The sequence below is a fragment of the Anthonomus grandis genome, chromosome 20 (genome assembly GCF_022605725.1).
Source record: "Anthonomus grandis grandis chromosome 20, icAntGran1.3, whole genome shotgun sequence".
NCBI classification, from domain to species: Eukaryota; Metazoa; Arthropoda; class Insecta; order Coleoptera; family Curculionidae; genus Anthonomus; species Anthonomus grandis.
The window spans coordinates 3976858-3999477 of NC_065565.1; the positions used below are offsets into that span (position 1 = coordinate 3976858).

Consider the following 22620-nt stretch of genomic DNA (forward strand, 5'->3'; position numbering starts at 1 on the left):
TAACATATGAATCGCCTGTGCTTAGGAATCCCAATGTTACTGCCAATCGATCCTCAACTGGTATAGCATTTCTGTAATTTGTGTTGCGTTTAGCGATTTTTAATCCAATTAAGCAAATTAGTTCCTCAAAATCTGTTGCACTCATTCTAACAAAATTTTGAAAAGAGCTTCTGATAGTATGGCCAGGCACTAAACCACAATCATCACTTCTTAAATCACTTAAAAGTTTATTTTCAGTTTTTTGAAGATTCTTGTTTAAACTGGGCTGTACCCAAAACCTGTGCTTCCTCTTGTTTTTTTCTTGGTAATAATTTTTAGGGGCATATACCCTAACAATACTTCCTTATAACATTGAAAAGCAATGTTTTTATGTTACCTATCTATTTCTAGACATTGAAGACCAAAATAAATTATCCAGTGAGGACGGTAGGTACGTAGCAGAATTTATCTTGTTTCTGTATAGACTTTTTGACAACCTCAATGAAACTTACATGAGCAAAACTTTGGATTCTATACAAATCTTGAGAGTCTATGAAATTTTCAAAGGCAAATGGAAAAATGGTAACTTGTGTAAATGCTACTTTTAAAATATTTACTTATTGCCTCTTTCATTGCTAAGTTGTTGATAGTTATTATAATTTATAATATTTACTAAGGAACATTACTAGTAATTCCTTGGCGATTTTATTACATTTTTATAGGCTTTATAGATTTGCTATAACCCTTCGCAACACCTTGTATAAATTCTAATTTGCAAACCTTGCTCTTTATACAAGTTCTTAATTAAATTAACTTGTAAGTTTATACGTTGTGGAATTTGGACGAATTTTTATATTTTATTTCATGTGTGTATAACTGTTATATTTCATTGTATAGGGCATATACCCTAACAATGTATCTTGGACTCCTAGGTCACTTGATTTAACGTCGCTCGATTTTTTCATGTGGGGACATGTAAAGTCTTTAGTCTACGAAACTCCAGTAGAATCAGAGCTAGACTTAATTGCATTTGAAATCATTCAAAACGAGGATCAAAATTTTAGTGTAGTTTGCCGAAATCATGTGCGGCGTTTAAATCGGTGAATTGAGGTTGGAGGAAGACATTTTGAACCATTGTTGTGATGGTATCATATACAAAAGGTAAAAATAAATGCATCAGATCCTATTTAGGTAATTAATATTTTTTCTAAATTTAAACGCGTCTTATGGCCGTAGTGGCGTAGTGACACATTTCCGGACATGGGTTCCTATACTCAAATGGATTCTACTGTTGTACTGAACAACCCCTAGAAGTCCCCTAGAACAACCCTAACCATAAGTTTAAAACCTTTATTTTAATCGTTTAGTAATTGCTGATATGGAATTTATAATAAAGGTATCTATTCAAACTTAAATTGTGATATATTTAGAAGAACAAACGACTTACCTGAAGGAAGTTCGTTCTGTATTTTACTAGATACCCTTGTGCAATTAGATAACACACGTAGTAGTCACACTATTTTAGCTTTCTGTCGAGCAAAGTTTAAAGATTAAGAAAATTAACAACTTCACATCAGCACTGCAGCAATATAATACAGAACGAACTTCCTTCAGGTAAGTCGTTTGTTCTTCTAATTATATCACGATACCCTTGTCCAATTAGATAACACACGTAGTTATTTAAAGTTAACAGCAATTTTTTGTAAACATTTAATACTTGAAAATCGGAGTAATGATTATTAATAAACACACTTGAATTAATTGTGGAATTTCATTAAAATAAAATAAAATAGATCACCAAGTGATAGATATTGTAAGATGTAAGTTTTTTCCCTTTAAAAAATATTAAACTAGACTAAACACTTCGTCCCATTTCTTTTAACGCCGCAATAACTATTACGATTAAGAAAGAATCTATGGACAAGCCATACAAGAGTAATTTGATACTTAAGGTTCGATTTCATTAACATCCAGTAAAAGATCTTTTTAAAAACGTATTCGACTTTTGAAGTGAAACTAGTGTGCGTGAATATTATTTGTTTTAAGTGCTCGTGCCTTATTTTGGATTATTTTTAATTAATTTTATTAATTTTTAATTTACTGGTGAGTTTTCTCACGGAGCATATCCAATTTTCATTATTTTTTATTTCCTATTTTTATTGTTGTTGCTATTTACATTTCAACATTTTATTTTAAATATATGTGTTTTACAAGACAATAATAATAATATTTGACATAAAACATTTAATATCTGTTTAATCTACATAAAATATTTACAGATAATTCATTTAATAAAAGCAGAGTGCTAGAGCTGCATATCATCATTTTGCTTTTACGTAAAATGGCCATATAACGTAGAATTATTTACCAACAAGTTGCTTATTGTGGAGTGATTGAGCCACAGAGCAATCTTTCTGTATTGTGAAGTGTTTGAGCCACTTACAGATTTGTATGTTGCAAATTACGTTTTCCTGTACTATTTATAGTATGAAACTATACCTTTTCAAATATCCTATTTTAAGCTGTTTAAGCAGTTAATAGCACATTTATATTGCTCCAGTGGGTGACAAACACAATGCGTAATAATATTCCAAATATAATAAATAGCTATTAAATAATAATTTAACTAGTTACAAATGTTTAAATTTTTTAATAATCAAAATGAATATCTATATCTTTTAATATCTAATGTAAGTAATTATCACTATGATTATAGCATTTGATTTATTTGATTAATATTGTTGTATAATAAAAATTGGTAAACGCCCCATATATTAAAATAAAAATATTTATTTACCGCCACCGGCTTTGAATTTAACATTTTTGGCCTGAACAAGGGGTTTTTGGACGGATAAGGAAATGGAGTATCACATAAATTATTTGGAATTATTAGCCGTTTTCTTTGGCCTTCAATGTTTTGCCTCAGGTTTTTCACATTGCTCTATTTTATGTAGAGTAGATAATACCACCGCGATATCTTATATTAATCGGATGGGTAGTGTCAGATATCCACAATTAAATACCCTTTCCCATAAAATATGGCAATGATGTGAAAAGAAAAATATTTTTATAGTCGCTTCTTATATAAAATCCAAAGATAACATTGAAGGGATCACGTTATGTGCATGTCGATACAGAATGGAGTCTTAATAGGGAAGCGTTTAGCAAAATTGTTAGAGCTTTTAGAGCCCCAGATATTGACCTATTCGCTAGTAAGATTAATAAAAAAATTTCAAAAATATGTATCATGGTTGCGCGACCCTGAAGCATTTGCTTTTGATGCTTTTACATTACATTGGAGTAGTTTTTAATTTTTATGCTTTTCCTCCTTTATTAGTTACAGAACCCATTATATTTAACCCTAAATTAAATTTACTTTCCTTTGACAGAATATCTGATCCCCTGACACCAACCCTTGCCCTGATGGCGGGTCACTTATCAGGCAAGCTCTACAAAGGGGTCAAGTGCCAGATGGATGTTTAGATATTTGCGTGGTTTCTATAACGAATACGACTTTGCGACAATATAATTGTGGATTAAAGCTTTGGTGGGAATTCTGTTTCTACAAAAACATAGATCCCTATGTAATTTCTGTGGTAGATGTCTTGGAATTTCTAACTCTACAGTTTAATAGAGGCGTATCCTACAGCTCTTTAAATTCTTTCCGATCTGCTATAGCACTCGGCTCAGGATTTTCGATTAAAACGTTTCTTTAGAGGGGTATTTATGTTACGGCCAAGTCGTCCAAGATATGATAATACGTGGGACCCTTGTATAGTTTTAGAGTATCTTAAAATACTTGATACCACAAGTATTCGCTTGGAGCTTCTCACGCATAAAACTGTTGCGTTATTGGCCCTAGCAACAGGCCAAAGACTGCAAACTTTGGCTCTGATAGAACTTCCTTTTATCCATAAAAGTGACAATAATATAGAGATTGCCATACCTCAAAGGATTAAGACTTCCGCTAGAAATAAACCTCAACCTTTGCTATTACTCCCCTATCTAAATTCTGACGCAGCTATTTGTGTGGCGCGTACCCTTTTACTTTATTTGGAGCAAACAAAAAATATCCGAGGAAAGGAAAGTTCTCTTTTTATTACACTTAAAAAACCTTTCCATAAGGCCACTACTACTACAGACCCTTAGTCAATGGATTAAGACGGTTCTTAGTAAAAGTGGAATTGACGTCAATAAATTTTCTGGGTATAGTATACCCGACACGCGGCCTTATCTGCTACAAAGCGCAAATGCCTGAATTATGACACAATTAGATTGGCTGCTGGTTGGTCTCAAAATTCCCAGATGTTTACCACAGTTTATAATAGACCTTTGCTTTAAAATTCTACTTTCGCTGAAACTATACTTCATTTATAATTTTATGGTTATATCAGAATATAATTATTATGCTTAAGTTTTGTTTTTTCTTTATATTATGCATTTTATTGTTACAACCAACTCTAGATAACGAGGCGGAATATAATCACAAGATTAAACGAACTTACCTGAAGTGAAGTTCAATCTTGATTATATGAAGCCTCGTTGAAGTAAATAAGAGTCTCGACCCTCCCTCAGACCAATTAAGGATTGCACAAATAAGGCTTTTAAATTAGACTAAGGAACCTGAGCGAACCAAGCAGCGGATGCCAGGATGCAGGATCAGCGGTTTTAGTTTTAAAATTAGTGATCGATGACATAAGAACGAAGGTACTACACTTGACTTATTTACTTCAACGAGGCTTCATATAATCAAGATTGAACTTCACCTCAGGTAAGTTCGTTTTATCTTGTGATTATAGTTAGTTTTCTGTAATCTGAGAGAGTAAGTTATTTAATGAAATAAATTATTACTTTTAAAGCATTTATTTTATGCATTAAAAACGTTTTTCATTAAGACAACCTGTACCCCCCCACCCACCCCAAACGTTTGCCCAGTAAGAAATTCTTTTGAAAAATCACCGTTTTTCGTGAATAAAATCCAATCTAATAGCACTGTCAATCTAAGCACTCCAATCTAACTGCAATGTCTGCTTTTGACAATATCAAATCGTTACTCTTTATTTTATTTTTAAGCGAATTTAGGTGCCTTTTATTGATGTTATTATTTAAGCTGTTCGAGCCACATCTAGAATTTAAAAAGTTTATTATTTTAGCGCGTAAAATGTTCTTATTTCTTGTATCAGTCGTCTACAAAATACTCTCAGCCTCCACAGCTAAAGTCTCTCGTGTTTGTGAGTCTACCTTAGTATAAAGAGTAAAGTTAAGGTTTAGTATACTTTCTTCGTCAGAGGTAAAAATAACATCCGTATAGTCGATAGGTTTTACACTTATACTTCTAACCTTGTGGTACCGGGTTCGATTCTCGATAAGTCTATGTTGTTGCGTTCTATTTTTTAATTTTTTATTTTTTGCTTTGTAAAATTATAACCTAAAAATTATTATTTATGTACTGTGAAGTGTGTGGATGGCTTCTAAAGGTTTTTATTGTTTTATGTAAGTTTTTAGTTTTGTTTAAGTAGTATTTTCTACTAGAGCGAAACACGTGTAGCCCGTTAAATTACATGTTGTGAGACCGTGACTTTGTGTTTTTTATTTGTTTTTCGTCAATTATGTAAATTGTGTCTTTTACTTTTAGTCCTCGACCTGATGATGCGATGATATTGTAATCGCGAAACCGGTCGTCATAATAGAAGGAATTTCTGGTGAAATAAGACCTTTATTTTCTACTGTGTTTGCTGGCAAATACCTATAATAAATTATATAATTTTTTTAAGGCAATTATTTTATGCAATAAAAACGTTTTTTATCAAAACTACCCTTACACCCCCCACCCACCCCAAACATTTGCCCAGTTAAAAACTCCTAAAAAACCACCGTTTTTCGTGTATAAAATCCAATCTAATAGCACTGTTTTTGGATTAAATATTTATGAATATACATATAAATAATTATATCAAATTTAAATAAACAAACTGTGTTATTAGATTGGATATTAACGCCAAAAGCAGCTGTTATTCATGTGTATTATTTTGGAATACAATATTTTTTGAAAATAATTTCTTACTGGTAAGTTATGTGGGTGGGTGGGGGGGTATGGGTGAGTTTAGTGAAAAACGATTTTTTTGCAGAAAATAATTACCTTAAAGGAAAAACTTTGTAATATACTAAGAAAATTAAAAAAAAAATTGATTGTATCAAAACCATACAAAGCTTTCCATGTCGTGTATAAGTGATTAGAAATAAAGAATAATATAAATTTTAGTTAGTTTTCTGCAACCTAATTTAATAAATTAAATTTTTTTTTTAAAGCAATTATTTTATGCAATACAAACGTTTTTTATCAACATAACCTGTACCCCCCCACCCACCCCAAACATTTGCCCAGTTAAAAACTCCTAAAAAACCACCGTTTTTCGTGTATAAAATCCAATCTAATAGCACTGTTTTTGGATTAAATATTTATGAATATACATATAAATAATTATATCAAATTTAAATAAACAAACTGTGTTATTAGATTGGATATTAACGCCAAAAGCAGCTGTTATTCATGTGTATTATTTTGGAATACAATATTTTTTGAAAATAATTTCTTACTGGTAAGTTATGTGGGTGGGTGGGGGGGTAAGGGTGAGTTTAATGAAAAACGAATTTTTTGCAGAAAATAATTACCTTAAAGGAAAAACTTTGTAATATACTAAGAAAATTTAAAAAAAATTGATTGTATCAAAACCATGCAAAGCTTTCCATGTCGTGTATAAGTGATTAGAAATAAAAAATAATATAAATTTTAGTTAGTTTTCTGCAACCTAATTTAATAAATTAAATTATTTTTTTAAAGCAATTATTTTATGCAATAAAAACGTTTTTCATCAACACAACCTGTACCCCCCCACCCACCCCAAACATTTGCCCAGTAAGAAATTCTTTTGAAAAATCACCGTTTTTCGTGTATAAAATCCAATCTAATAGCACTGTTTTTGTATTAAATATTTAAGAAAATACATGCATATAATTATATCAAATTTAAATAAACAAACTGTGTTATTAGATTGGATATTAACGCCAAAAGCAGCTGTTATTCATGTGTATTATTTTGGAATACAATATTTTTTGAAAATAATTTCTTACTGGTAAGTTATGTGGGTGGGTGGGGGGGTATGGGTGAGTTTAGTGAAAAACGATTTTTTTGCAGAAAATAATTACCTTAAAGGAAAAACTTTGTAATATACTAAGAAAATTAAAAAAAAATTGATTGTATCAAAACCATACAAAGCTTTCCATGTCGTGTATAAGTGATTAGAAATAAAGAATAATATAAATTTTAGTTAGTTTTCTGCAACCTAATTTAATAAATTAAATTTTTTTTTTTAAAGCAATTATTTTATGCAATACAAACGTTTTTTATCAACATAACCTGTACCCCCCCACCCACCCCAAACATTTGCCCAGTTAAAAACTCCTAAAAAACCACCGTTTTTCGTGTATAAAATCCAATCTAATAGCACTGTTTTTGGATTAAATATTTATGAATATACATATAAATAATTATATCAAATTTAAATAAACAAACTGTGTTATTAGATTGGATATTAACGCCAAAAGCAGCTGTTATTCATGTGTATTATTTTGGAATACAATATTTTTTGAAAATAATTTCTTACTGGTAAGTTATGTGGGTGGGTGGGGGGGTAAGGGTGAGTTTAATGAAAAACGAATTTTTTGCAGAAAATAATTACCTTAAAGGAGAAACTTTGTAATATACTAAGAAAATTTAAAAAAAATTGATTGTATCAAAACCATGCAAAGCTTTCCATGTCGTGTATAAGTGATTAGAAATAAAAAATAATATAAATTTTAGTTAGTTTTCTGCAACCTAATTTAATAAATTAAATTATTTTTTTTTAAAGCAATTATTTTATGCAATACAAACGTTTTTTATCAACATAACCTGTACCCCTCCCCCACCCACCCCAAACATTTGCCCAGTAAGAAATTTTTTTGAAAAATCACCGTTTTTCGTGTATAAAATCCAATCTAATAGCACTGTTTTTGTATTAAATATTTATAAATACATGTATATATTTATATCAAATTTAAATAAACAAACTGCGTTATTATATTGGATATTAACGACAAATCCATTTAACTTTTATAAAATGATAATTTTATATTGTCGACAAAAGAATTGTTATTATACTTAAATTCGATTTAATATAGTCTCGAGGTTTCGTTAGAAAATTTATGTTTAATTCCAGTACGTTTCAACCTAAACCTAACTCTTAAACATCCCAAAACTAAGAATATTAGCAGCTAATATTACATAAATACCCGACAACATGGATTCATGAAAGGTAGATCTACCACTACAAATTTGATTTCTCTTACAGAATATATCACCGAATCAATAAATGCAAACTCTCAAGTCGATGTTATTTATACAGACTTTTCAAAAGCATTTGACCGACTAGACCACAACATTCTCATTAATAATTTCGACCTATATTATGGATTTTCTTCTTCTTTGTCAAATCTTTTACAGTCCTATCTTACCGAGCGACCACAACACGTGGAATGTTTTGGTCGTAGTTCGGTGCAGATAGTTGCCACTTCCGGAGTCCCACAGGGCTCAATTCTGGGACCACTTCTTTTCAACTCATTCATTAATACAATATCTGACCAACTTGATGTTAATAGCCTGCTGTACGCAGATGACAAAAAACTATATATTAGAATTGACTCTATTTTGGATTGTGAGCAGCTACAAAATAATTTAAGTCTTTTGAATACATGGTGTAAAAATAATAATCTACCCCTTAATGCGGCTAAATGTAATGTTGTCTCATTTGGCTTAAAGAAAAACTTCATTACTTACAACTATACCATAGATGATGTTATTCTGCCTAGATCAACTGAATTTAGAGATTTAGGGGTGATCTTTGACAGCTCTTTCTCTTTTCAACCGCATATTTTAGATATTGTCAAGCGCAGTTATAGAATGTTGGGATATATCATCAGGAACTCGCAAAATTTTAATAATGTTCTTAGCCTAAAAATCCTGTACTTTTCTTATGTCAGATCAATATTGGAATATGCATCCCAAGTTTGGTCACCATATTATACAAATCATATTCATGAACTTGAAAATATTCAACGAAAATTTCTCAAATATCTTTGGTACAAGAGTGACGGAGTGTACCCAGAAATTGGTTTCCCACATCAGCGTTTATTGGAAAGATTTTCGTTTGCTTTGCTGGAGGATCGGCGAAAATCCGCTGATTTGCAATTTTTATTTAAGTTGGTAAATAATATTATTGATTCACCAGATCTATTGCAGCAACTAAATTTTCATGTGCCTCGCATATCAGCAAGGAATACATCAACTTTTTACCTATCAAGACCTAGAACCAACATTTGTAAATTTTCTCCTCTGCGCAGAGCATGTAACATACATGACTCTGTTCTGGATCAGTGTGACATCTTTAATTGCAGTTTGTCGGAAATTAAAAGAGTACACTTTTCCTAGATGTTTTACTTTTAATTTACTTTGTCTATATTTCTTTTAATACCATTTGCTTGTAATTATTGATAATATTGTATTCTTTTTAATTTTCTTAAGATACCTATGTTTTGTAATTTATTGTTGTAATTTTCCCACTCATTAATTGGAATTTATTCTGTGGAGTGGTGTAAATAAATAAATAAATAAATAATATTACAAGCTATTGGCAAACAGTAAACAAAAAACAATCTTAAATACTTGCCTATTTCTCTTTGGATTTCAGTATCACTTAGGGCGCTCATAATTGCGCCCGATTTAACGTTGGCCCTACAGGCTGCCACATACCATGCGGGCATACCCACCCACAGTTCCAACCACGCGACTATCGTTGGTCCGTTCCATAGTGCAAAGGGTGTGCCGGCTTTCATTGCCTCTGCTAACAGTTCATGTCGGTAATCTCGTTCCCTAGAAATGAAGACGTTTTTAGTCAGTTTATCATGTTAAAAATCAACAGGCTCACTTGAACAAACTGACTTACAAACAGAGGCGTGTAAGTCAGTTCGTCGTGTTTTATATTAAAAAAATGTGTCAGCTCACTTCTTCTTTTGCCGCCTATCGAAGTCTCCGGTTTTCTGGCCAATTTTGCCCGAGATGCTCGTGGAATCGCTTAATTCTCCGTCCGGAATGGTTATGCTGCTTTGGCTGAGGCTTAGGTTACTGTCGTGGCCCGAGATAACGTCCTTTCCTTTCACCTGAAATGTATTGTTACTTGTAGAAGTTTTCGTAAAAGACAACTCCTAAAGTGGGTAAGATTAGTGACCATAATATTGTAACGTAATTCCGAAACACGCTTCTTTAAGGTACTCACTCTTTTTGTTGCAACATCAAACTTTCAACTGATTTATTAATTATTTCTAAGGTAAACAACAAAACGTATTAAAATGTCCACCAAAAGTCACTGGATCTGTTACACCACGTCGCTCATTCCGGTGACTATATGAAATGGACCTTTCCAATCCTTCTGGAGCTTTGATCACTGGCCCTTCGTCCTCCCAAGGGCAAGTCACCGGAAAAATCAAGTTCGTTAATGTGTTTTCCTTGTACGATAATTCCGATAGAAAAACAAGGTAAAATTGCCTCAGTAGTTCAAGAAATAAGAACACGAGGAGTTATAGCACCATGCCAGAGACCTTGGACATATCTAGTTGTACTAGTTGAAAAAAAAGACGGATCTACCTTGATTTTATGTGGTCTCAATAAGACTAAAGTCTAGTGCAACGATATATTAGAATGTCATCCACCTTCAATTTACATTGTTTGAGAAGTAAAATGCTGGTGTTTTGACGGGTGACCATTCTAATATATCGTTGCACTGGACTTTACCAACAAATACAGTTATCCCCTATCAAGAATTGATGAGGCCCCGGATACGCTGTTTTGGGCGCCCTATTAAGATGACGCACCGAGATTTCAAACTGTTTCCCAATATACAGACCAGGTAGCAATATCGTAACTCTAATTTAGACAACCTTGTATTTTGAGCGATACTGTCCACAATAAATGAACGATTTTCTTGTTACGGTAGTCCTTATAGGTCTTTAGCGGACTCAGCATACCACCCCGTTATGTAATTAAAGGCGATATTCCAAACCTGCCACACTCTGCATGGGCAAGTCTTAATATTCTGCTACTTTTTAACACTCAAAGTCAATTTTAAAGTCATTGACCGTTGGAAATAGCCGCTGGTTTAGACTATTTAAACTTCCGTCAGGTGCCTTAATTGGTTCAATCAAAATCGATGCATTATTAAGGTTTAACAAGTTCTCGAACGCTAGCATAGCATTCGCAGTGTTTGAAAGCCTCGTTAAATTAGCACGACAGTTTTATGAAGTCTTTAGTTGAATAACCAAAAAGCTCGCTTAATTTTTATAAAAAACCTCGTTAAATACTCCACTGAAACCACAAATTTCTCGTATTTCGGCACCAAAAACATGAAATAACAAATAAAACTCTATTTAGGACTTGTTTATTGAACTACCGATGTGCTCCCTTTTACCAAAACTAGCACACTGACCACAGAACATAGTCCCCTTAGAACGATATAAGCAATGGTAACACATGAATTTCAGCGCATAAGAAAGAACTTAGTCAAAGATTTTCCTGACGACGTGGTGGAGGCGCCTTCTGTATTACAGCGATTTTATTTTGATTTCTGTCCCCTACTAAGAATTGACTCAGGTTTACAACAGTTTTCAATGTTTGATCTGAAGAATGGATACCTAGAAGGTTGTACAGCCATGACCTTTGCAGTCTGTAATGCTCCTGCCACTTTTAAAAGGCTTATGGACGCTATGTTATGTGGACGATATGAGAATCATGCTTAGTTTATTTGGATGACGTTATTATACTGAAGAACAAAAATATTTGAATATCATTTTAAGAATATTCAAGAGGTATTTGTCAAATTGAAAAATGTTGTTTATTTCCAAAAGAAGTTAAAACCAGAAAGAAATTGTTGTATGACCAGACGAGATGAGAGCTATTGGTCCATGATTTATTCTTAACACTGACTATGCTTCTCTCAAATGGCTGTTTCAGTTTGAAAAGCCTGAGGGGTTAATAGCAAGGTGGTAGCACTTTACAATCAAACTGAATTGAACAAGAGCCAGAAAAATATTTGCTCTTGTCATCGAATTGGCCTTAACAGTCCTGATGACAACGTTGAGTGGGACGCAACTACGATCAGTTTGATGACTTCAGTATTTGGTCTTGTTTATAAATTGAAATTTAGAGAAATTTTAAAGCTAGAATGGAAATATATTAAAAGTTTACTGGACTCAATGGAATTCGTTGGTTATTAAAGAGGGATTGTTAAAAGGAATCTGGTCTGACAGTACTTCCTTGAAAAACGGATTCCAGCAGTTTTTGAAGCTGTCCATGAAAAGTGAGAAAAATGTTTTACTGACTGAAAAGTCATGTGGACGTGGCAGGACCTTTTCCTACATACAGTTCCGGAAATCGATACGCTTTTAATGCCATGGTTTACTTTTGTAAGTGGCCTCAGGTTTATTCAATCCCGAATTCACGTCGGCCTCGAAAAATTTGATTACTTCCAGACAATTGAATGAATTTGGTCATCTCACAGTCTCCTGACTAAATGGTTAGATACACTCAAGTGCCTGGAAAAATTTTTAGATTCGTCTAAGCAGTTAAATGGCAGTTATCATTCTCTTTTCCTTTTCTGCCATGGGGCCCAATGGTGATTTAACCACTTAGTCCTAATCTATCCAGAAGCATACGAAGCGTCGCCTTGGGAGAGTTATTTTCGAATTTATTCGAGTTTTTACTTAAAACTTGTTGGGCTTCTTTATGCGTTTCTTTAATTTCTTTATTGTTTGTTTTTTGTATCAATTTTTTCTTAGCAAATTAAATATGGATCTCAAAGAATTTTAACCAGTTAGATCTTTGCTAAGCTTTTGATGTATGTAAAATTTGCAACAGCAAAATATTAAAAAAAAAACTTTCGCGTAATATATTTCGAAATTTTGTTGCAAGTAAAACAGTTCCCTTATCCCATTGTTTCACACAAAAACAATGACGTAGCAGGAGACTACGAAGCCCACGAAGTGCATGCATGCGTGCGCGTTGCCAGTAACTTTCTATGTATAGTAATCGATTTCCCAACCTGTATATATCAACGACTGCATATATGAATAAGTTTCTCCGAGGTAGTTTAAATAGAGTTCACCTCAATCATTCTCAATGAGTAAAGAGGATAATTGACTAAAAGAATATTTTAATTCCTTTGAAGTAGTTGAATTAATGAACTACCTCACAGAGAGAATAAGGTTGCAAGTCAACTCCCTAGAAGTTTTTTTTTTTGTTTTGTTAAAGAACTTCAGTGCATTGAACCCTAAAATAGAAAAAAAAGGATAGTAACAGTTTTCAGTTCAGTTGCCTGCGTTTCAAGAAGGTTTTTCAATTTAAATATAAAGGCAAATAAAGTATGAATCATTAGAAAACCAGGCACAAAAATGAGCTACTGACCTTCTCCTTTTTACTGAAGAACCTGCCCAAGCTGCTCTTGATCCCCTTCTTCTTCTGGGCAGCTGCTGCAGCTGCCGCCGCCGCTGCCGAAGCTGCATCCCGACTGTTCCCAAGTCCCGGGGGCATCCCGTAAGCGTTTTTGTGTAGACTTTCTTGACTGCTGTGACGAGAGGATAGAGGTGATGGGGGCGTGTGAGTGTTCTGGCCTTGCCTAAACACATACTATTGCTCTACTCTACTGGCTAAACTAACAGCGGCTCAGATCGGGCATGCGAGACAGAGAAGGGAGATGCGTACGTATGTAACGAAAGTTTTGCTTAGTATAAGTGTCTTCTTTTTTGAGGGCTTACGTCTTTTTAAGTAGTAAAAGTAGTCAAAGTCAAATACAAAAACCGCGATAACTTCCTTATTTTTTAGCCGATTTTCATGAAATTTGGCTTATTGGAAAGTGCCTTAAAATTCAAGTAAAAAATGTATCTACAAAAATGTTCGTAAACCCGCTAGTTTTTGAGTTACATTTTTTTTAAATTTATACAAAAAAAATTAAAAATTTGGCATAATTTCCTTATTTTCCAACTGATTTTCATAAAATTTCCTAAGAAGTTTTTTGGGTCTGTTTACTTTATAGTATTAAGAGAACATTGGGCTACAGTAGTGTAAAATTTGAACATTGTAATGCAATTAACAGAATTTTTACAGGTGCTTAAAGTGCGTCGTAAAAGTCCCACTTAGCGGGAGCGTCGGTTTTCCCTTCCGCACTCAACGGCTGCCAAGCTAAGACTGAGGTTAGAGAGAGCGCAACGGTGGTGGGGGAAGTAACAGACGCGGCGCTGTTTCGCAACCCATCTCTCTCCTTCTCATAGAGGTCTAATGGACAGAACCGAGAAACGTTTGTCGGATATGCAAGTGAGGAACATCGTTCATGGACAAACTTTGTAACAACATCCCATAGAGAACGTATTGGAGATTTTCCACCATCTGTTCACTTTGCCCTGAAGAAGCCAATCAGCAGAAACACGGCAGTGTCGGCTAGTACCATCTTGGGCTACGCTACTGTAAAATTTGAACATTGTAGTTTAATTAACAGAATTTGTCCAGGGCTCTAAAGTGAACCAATTATGAACACTTTTCTGCCAAAAGTGGTTGTGGAGAAACACTCATATTTGGCCACCGACTAAAGATATTTTGGGTCTGTGTACTGTATAGTATTAAAAGAACATTGGGCTATGTTACTATAAAACTTGAACATTGTAATTTAATTAACACAATTTTTCCAGGGCTCTAAAGTGAACCAAATATGAACACTTCTCTATCAAAAGTGGCTGTGAAGAAACATTCATATTTGGACACTGACTAAAGATATTTTGGGTCTGTTTACTTTATAGTATTAAGAGAACATTGGGCTACGTTACTGTAAAATTTGAACCTTGTAATTTAATTAACACAATTTTTCCAGGGCTCTAAAGTGAACCAAATATGAACACTTTCCTGTCAAAAGTGGCTGTGGAAAAATATTCATATTTGGCCACTAACTAAAGATATTTTGGGTCTGTTTACTTTATTGTATTAAGAGAACATTGGGCTACGTTACTGTAAAATTTGAACATTAAAGATTAATTAACAAAATTTTTACAGGTCCTTAAAGTGCGTCGTAAAAGTCCTAAAAGTCCCACTTAGCGGGACCGTCGGTTTTCCCTTCCACACTCAACGGCTGCCAAGATAAGACTGAGGTTAGAGAGGGCGCAACGGTGGTGGGGGAAGTAAGAAACGCGGCGCTGTTTCGCAACCCATCTCTCTCCTTCTCATAGAGGTCTAATGGACAGAACGTTTGTCGGATATGCAAGTGAGGAACATCGTTCATGAACAAACTCTGTAACAACATCCCATATAGAACGTATTGGAGATTTTCCACCATCTGTTTACTTTGCCCTGAAGAAGCCAATCAGCAGAAACACGTCAGTGTTGGCTAATACCATCTTGGGCTACGCTACTATAAAATTTGAACTTTGTAGTTTAATTAACAGAATTTTTCCAGGGCTCTAAAGTGAACCAATTATAAACACTTCTCTATCAAAAGTGGCTGTGAAGAAACACTCATATTTGGACACTGACTAAAGATATTTTGGGTCTGTTTACTTTATAGTATTAAGAGAACATTGGGCTACGTTACTGTAAAATTTGAACCTTGTAATTTAAATAACACAATTTTTCCAGGGCTTTAAAGTGAACCAAATATGAACACTTTCCTGTCAAAAGTGGATGTGGAAAAATATTCATATTTGGACACTGACTAAAGATATTTTAGGTCTGTTTACTTTATAGTATTAAGAGAACATTGGGCTACGTTACTGTAAAATTTGAACCTTGTAATTTAATTAACACAATTTTTCCAGGGCTCTAAAGTGAACCAAATATGAACACTTCTCTATCAAAAGTAGCTGTGAAGAAACACTCATATTTGGACACTGACTAAAGATATTTTGGGTCTGTTTACTTTATAGTATTAAGAGAACATTGGGCTACGTTACTGTAAAATTTGAACCTTGTAATTTAATTAACACAATTTTTCCAGGGCTCTAAAGTGAACCAATTATGAACACTTTCCTGTCAAAAGTGGCTGTGGAGAAACATTCATATTTAGCCACTGACTAAAGATATTTTTGGTCTGTTTGCCTTATAATATTAAGAGAACATTAGGCTACGTTAGTGTAAAATTCGAACATTGTAGTTTAATTAACAGAATTTTTACAGGTCCTTAAAGTGCATCGCAAAAGTCCTAAAAGTCGCACTTAGCGGGACCGTCGGTTTTCCCTTCCACACTCAACGGCTGCCAAGCTAAGACTGAGGTTAGAGAGGGCGCAACGGTGGTGGGGGAAGTAAGAAACGCGGCGCTGTTTCGCAACCCATCTCTCTCCTTCTCATAGAGGTCTAATGGACAGAACCGAGAAACGTTTGTCGGATATGCAAGCGAGGAACATCGTTCATGGACAAACTCTGTAACAACATCCCATAGAGAACGTATTGGAGATTTTCCACCATCTGTTTACTTTGCCCTGAAGAAGCCAATCAGCAGAAACACGGCAGTGTCGGCTAATACCATCTTGGGCTACGCTACTGTAAAATTTGAACATTGTAGTTTAATTAACAGAATTTTTCCAGGGCTCTAAAGTGAACCAATTATGAACACTTTCATGTCAAAAGTGGCTGTGGAGAAACATTCATATTTAGCCACTGACTAAAGATATTTTGGGTCTGTTTACTTTGTAGTATTAAGAGAACATTGGGCTACGTTAGTGTAAAATTTAAACATTGTAATTTAATTAACACAATTTTTCCAGGGCTCTAAAGTGAACCAATTATAAACACTTCTCTATCAAAAGTGGCTGTGAAGAAACACTCATATTTGGACACTGACTAAAGATATTTTGGGTCCGTTAGCTTTATAATATTAAGAGAATATTGGGCTATGTTAGTGTAAAATTTAAACATTGTGATGCAATTAACAGAATTTTTACAAGTCCTTAAAGTAGACCAATTATGAACACTTGCCTGTCAAAAGTGGCTATGGAGAAACATTCATATTTGGCCACTGACTAAAGATATTTTGGGTCTGTTTGCTTTATAATATTAAGAGAACATTGGGCTACGTTAGTGTAAAATTCGAACATTGTAGTTTAATTACCAGAATTTTTACAGGTGCTTAAATTGCGTCGTAAAAGTCCTAAAAGTCGCACTTAGCGGGAGCGTCGGTTTTCCCTTCCACACTCAACGGCCGCCAAGCTAAGATTGAGGTTAAAGAGGGCGCAACGGTGGTGGGGGAAGTAAGAAACGCGGCGCTGTTTCGCAACCCATCTCTCTCCTTCTCATAGAGGTCTAATGGACAGAACCGATGAAACGTTTGTCTGTTGAGCTTTTGTGACAAGGCCTTTGATTGCGTTTGCCATCAAGCATTACTTTTATTTAGTATCATTGGTGTTAAATGGGGAGGAAGTATAGTCGGACTACATTCCAGACGTTTCGGCCTTTATTTACGCCATCTTCAGAGAAACCAGCTTATCTGATAACTGAATAAAGGTGGGAAAAGTGGGTATTTGAACTGTGCGAGTCGATACGTTGTTACGAGTGGGACTTTTTGAAATTATAAGGCGAGTGTAGGCTAGGGTAGGTAGTATAAATTTTCCAGTCTTTATTTATTTATTTAATTTGATTCAATCATATATTAAGCTTGACATATTTTTTTTAATAATAAGTGAAGTTTTCTCAATGGTTTGGTGAAACTTTGAGTGAATTCGAGCCATTTTTGGCGAAGTTATGAATATTTATGTACTGAAGGTCTAAAAAAATGGAAAAATGGTTGCCATCATCTTTGACAGGCTGTATAAAGCTCTTTAATTAAACCTGTAAATTGAAATATATTTTTTAATAAAAAGCAAAGTTTTCTTAATGGTTTGATGAAAGTTTGAGTAAATTCGACCTATTTTTGCCTAAGTTATGAAGGTTTTCGTACTGAAGATCTAAAAAAAAATAAATAATAATTGCTATAATCTTTGTCAGCCTGCAACGTTTCTCGGTTCGGTCCATTACACCTCTATGAGACGGAGAGAGATAGTTGCGAAACAGCACTGCGTTTCTTACTTCCCCCACCACCGTTGCGGCCTGTCCTTAGCCTCAGTCTTAGCTTGGCAGCCGTCGAGTATGGAAGGGAAAACCGACGCTCCCGCTAAGTGCGACTGAAGTCCACTTTAAGCACCCGTGAAAATTCTGTTAATTAAACTACAATGTTCAAATTTTACAGTAGCGTAGCCCAAGATGGTATTAGCCGATACTGACGTGTTTCTGCTGATTGGCTTCTTCAGGGCAAAGCAAACAGATCTCCACTACGTTCAGAGGGAATCGTCTATCGTAGAATATAGTCGCATTGGTCTAATATTTGGCGAATGCTTTGGGAAAGCATTAAAGAGAGGAAAGAAATAACAATTTATTGTTTGACATCGGTGAGTTGCACCGAGGTTAACGTGTGTCGAGAGTTGTGTAGTGAATTTTTTAACTTTAAGGTTTTCGAGTAAAACGTGATACAACCCTCTTCTATTTCTCTAAAACAAGGCATGTCGCTATGAAAATTGCAGTAGTTGTGCCATTTTTTTTATAGAAAATAAGTGGAAATTTAGTTTTTTTCAAAGATAAGTCATTAAGTTTTGACTTCAAAAACTCAATCTTCTAAAAATATTAGAAGCATCAAAATATGTGTTATGGAGGTTAGGAAAACCGATAATACTCCAGAAGAGCTATGTTCTTTTATAAAGAATAAACTGCAGGTGCCAGGGTTATTCTAGACGAAAAACTGTGATTTTTCAGAAGAATTTGTTACCGGTAAACTGTGTGGGGTGGGTGGGGGGCTAAGGGAGTGTTTAGAAAAACGGTTTCTGTCTTCTACAAGATTTATTAACGTGTAACAAGAATGTTTATTACATGTTAATAATATAAAACTTAAATATATTGTATAGTATATTGTATACTACTTAAAGACGTTTATAAAATGCGTTTAATGGAACGAGATTTTTTTTTTTAAATAACTCTACTACCAATGCAGATTTTTTTTAATTTGCAATTTAATGCATTATCAGGGAGCACTTTTCGAAGTACAAAGAAACAAATTAATTTTTACCAATGGCGTCTATAAGAGATTTATCGTAAATATTATTTAATAAAAACAAGTACACCACTGCATATTTATTAAATAAATTTTATTTTTTAAATCTTTGTTTAATTTTAAGCAAATTTATTATTTTTAATTTATATATCTTATTTGGTATAATTATTGTTTCATACACGTTAATGCATTTCCAATTTTTTTCTAAATTTTTTTGTGTATGATATTTCTATATTACAGTATAAGATATATACATGTATGAAAAGTATATCGTTTCCTACATAGTGGCATATATGTGATATCGGGGTCATTTTATCGCATATTTGAGGTGTACTGATCAAGTGCAAAGACTAGAGATGTAAATCCCTTGTCAATTTTTTTAAATGCCGAAATTTTGTCCCTTGTGTACACAGAATCGTATATGATATACGTATATTTCACAGCTTAATAAATATACCAATAGTTTTAATTTAAAAACTGTATTTTTGAAACTAGATAATGAAAAGTTGTCTAGAACCAAAAAAAACAGGATTTTCACTTAATTGCGATAAAAAATGACAAAATTATTGCAATTTTCATAGTGATACGCCTTTCATTAGAGAAATAGGGCTTTTTATCACGTTTTACTCGAAAACATTAAGGTTATGTGAGAAAAGTATAGACACAAAACCTATAGATTTTTTTATCACCTATAAATTTCTTAAAAAGCATTTTTCTCTCAGACAATTATTTTCTGCAAAAAAACCGTTTTTCATTAACCACACAATTTACCAGTAAGAAATTGTTTTTAAAAATCATTGTTTTGCAAAATAATACGCATGAATAGCAGCTGGTTTCGTCGTTAATTTCTAATCTAATAACACAGTTTGCTTCTTTAAATTTAATATATTTATATATATGTATATTAATAAACATTTAATACAAGAACAGTGCTATTGGATTGGATATTATGGACGAAAAACAGTGATTTTTCAAAGAATTTCTTATTGGGCAAATGTTTGGGGTGGGTGGGGGGGTGGTAAGGGTTGTGTTAATGAAAAACAATGATTTTGCAGAAAATATATATGCAATAACACTATTTATTTAAATTTGATTTAATTTAATATACTGTGCTTTTCTTTAATGTCCTCCCCCACATTATTTTTTGAACGGATCAATTCAAAATATTGAAACTTGAGGTAATGGAATTGATGAATGAATACTATGTTTAAAAGCAAAATTGACAGATGAAAATTTCAAGAGGGCTGCTGGGCGCCATCTTGGAAAAAAAATTAAATGGAAAGGGTGGTTTTATGGCACATCGTTTTGAAACCCTAGAATATAAATTCAATACCTTTACAATGGTGGTGCATTTAATAGTTACCTGAATACATTAACATTTAACTTGATATATCGAATAAATACATTGAGTTCAATTGAGAAGATGCTGGAAATGGTTGCCTTGAACTTCTCGACACAAGAACAGTCGGTCCGAAATTTCACACCGAACATTTTTAAATACACCAACATCGATATTTCTACAATACTGAAGCAGGTTTAGTTTCGTATACCTTTTGCTTGAAATAGCCCCATAAAAAACAGTCTAGAGGTGTCAAATCTGGCGAGCGAGCTGGCCATTCCAACAACCGGGGAAATTGTTATCTAAATAGTTCCGAACTTGTCTGGAGTAGTGTGGAGGAGGGCCATCTTGCTGGAATACAATATCCATATCGAATTCATTAGGATTCGTTCCGACAATTTCGGTGATTAGAGGGTCAATAGAATTTTCCAGCATATCCAAATACAGTTCGCCTGTTAAATTTTGTTCGATGAATAGAGGCCCCACAATATGGTTTCCCAATATCCCTGCCCAAACGTTTTCTGGATATTGAGTATGAGCTTTCCGGAAGACGTGAGGATTAGTGTCACTTCAATAACGACAATTTTGTCTTTGAACATTACCGTTGAGAAAAAATGTACTTTCATCACTGAAACAAATATTAATCTCCATAATAAAGGTAGGATGCCGTGCAATGGTTTACGTTATAGTTTCGCAGAATTCTGTTCTTCGATCAGGGTCATCTTCAGTTAACTGGTGTACCATTTAACTCAAGTAACACCAAGGACCAACCGGTTCTAGTTGACTTATCTCCGATTTTTAACATTAATAAAGTAGGCTAATCTTCTTTGAACTATTTTAAGCAAAAAAAATTGGAGAATGAATAATATTTTTATTAATAAAATAATAAAAAAAGAAAGAAATCATGACAATGTGTACCTATGCAAGCGCTTCATGGCTTAATGGTAATGAGAGTAAACTATGAGTCGGGCGGTCTGGGTTCAGATTTCAATTTTGCCAGTTTTACTTTTTTTATTTTCTTGCAACTAAGAATTTTGTAGTTTTACTAAAAAATCGTTGAATAAATATATATTTAACGATAATAATATATGACACCCGGTATAATATACCACGATTTAAGCTTAAATAGATACCTTTGTCTAGAAGCCCGTTCTATTAAAGGCATTTTGTAAACGTCGCTAAATAGTAAACAATATACCATACTTTTATGAATTAATAATTGTATATTATTAGCAAGTAATTAACCTTCTTGTTAAACGTGAATAACATAAACATAATATTAAATTCCTTAAGGTATATTACGTGGACATTTGATCCGATATTTAGTATTGAAGTTCGACCAAAAATCAACGTTTATTTAACCATCGTGTGTTGCTGGGGAAGAAAGCCTACTAAATTTTAAAATACAGACAAAAAATTATTAAAAATTTATTTATTACACGCATAAGTTGCTATAGTTTGTACGTGACAAATAATTTTTTTGTTTATAAAATTATTAATAAAATTAAATTAACGATATTTATTTAAATTTAAATTATTTATGCTATTCTGATTTATATTTCTAAATAGTGAGGCAAAAGTTGGATCGTAGGACCAATAGGTAAATTGTACGCAAAAAGTACAACAAAAAAAAACAAATAAAAGAGAATTTATATTTTACCTTTAAAAATAAATAACCTTTTATCCAACCTTTAGCTACAAATGTTACGTTACGCCACTGGTTCATCCATTCGACCGTTCCCAAATTTTAGCTGACGAAGAACTATAAGAAAAACGTTTTTGTGCCTGTGTGTGAACTTTTAAATAATCAGATTTGACTGTACCGCCTAAGTCGCAAGATCGACTCAATTTTGTATTCATATTTTTTTAAAACAGTTTTTATATTTTTAACATATTAAATTTTTTATTGAAAAAAAGGAAACATTCTTTTATTCATTTCAAAACTGGCGCAGTCGGTAAGATAATTCCGGAGAGATCATAATTTCAATTTACCGGGAAATCAAAAAATTTTACAAAAACGCGTTCGAGATTGCACGTTGTTCGCTGTCTGTCGTCCCTAGCCGTTTACCAAGTGGAATTTGGAACTATCAAGAAAAGGTCCTC

General features: G+C 33.4%; 1 protein-coding gene across 23 annotated transcripts in view; it reads right to left on the bottom strand.

Moving 5' to 3' along the window:
• Positions 1 to 22620, bottom strand: part of LOC126747927 (liprin-alpha-1) — a 455345-nt gene that overhangs the window by 30149 nt on the left and 402576 nt on the right. For 22 of the 23 annotated variants that reach the window (XM_050456896.1, XM_050456904.1, XM_050456907.1 and 19 more), the window contains 3 exons: positions 13529 to 13739; positions 10079 to 10233; positions 9744 to 9946 (listed from right to left, as the gene is read on the bottom strand). In XM_050456896.1, coding sequence (XP_050312853.1) covers positions 9744 to 9946; positions 10079 to 10233; positions 13529 to 13739 — 569 coding nt within the window. The remainder of the gene's footprint in view (positions 1 to 9743; positions 9947 to 10078; positions 10234 to 13528; positions 13740 to 22620) is intronic. The other variant, XM_050456905.1, reaches the window with a different exon arrangement.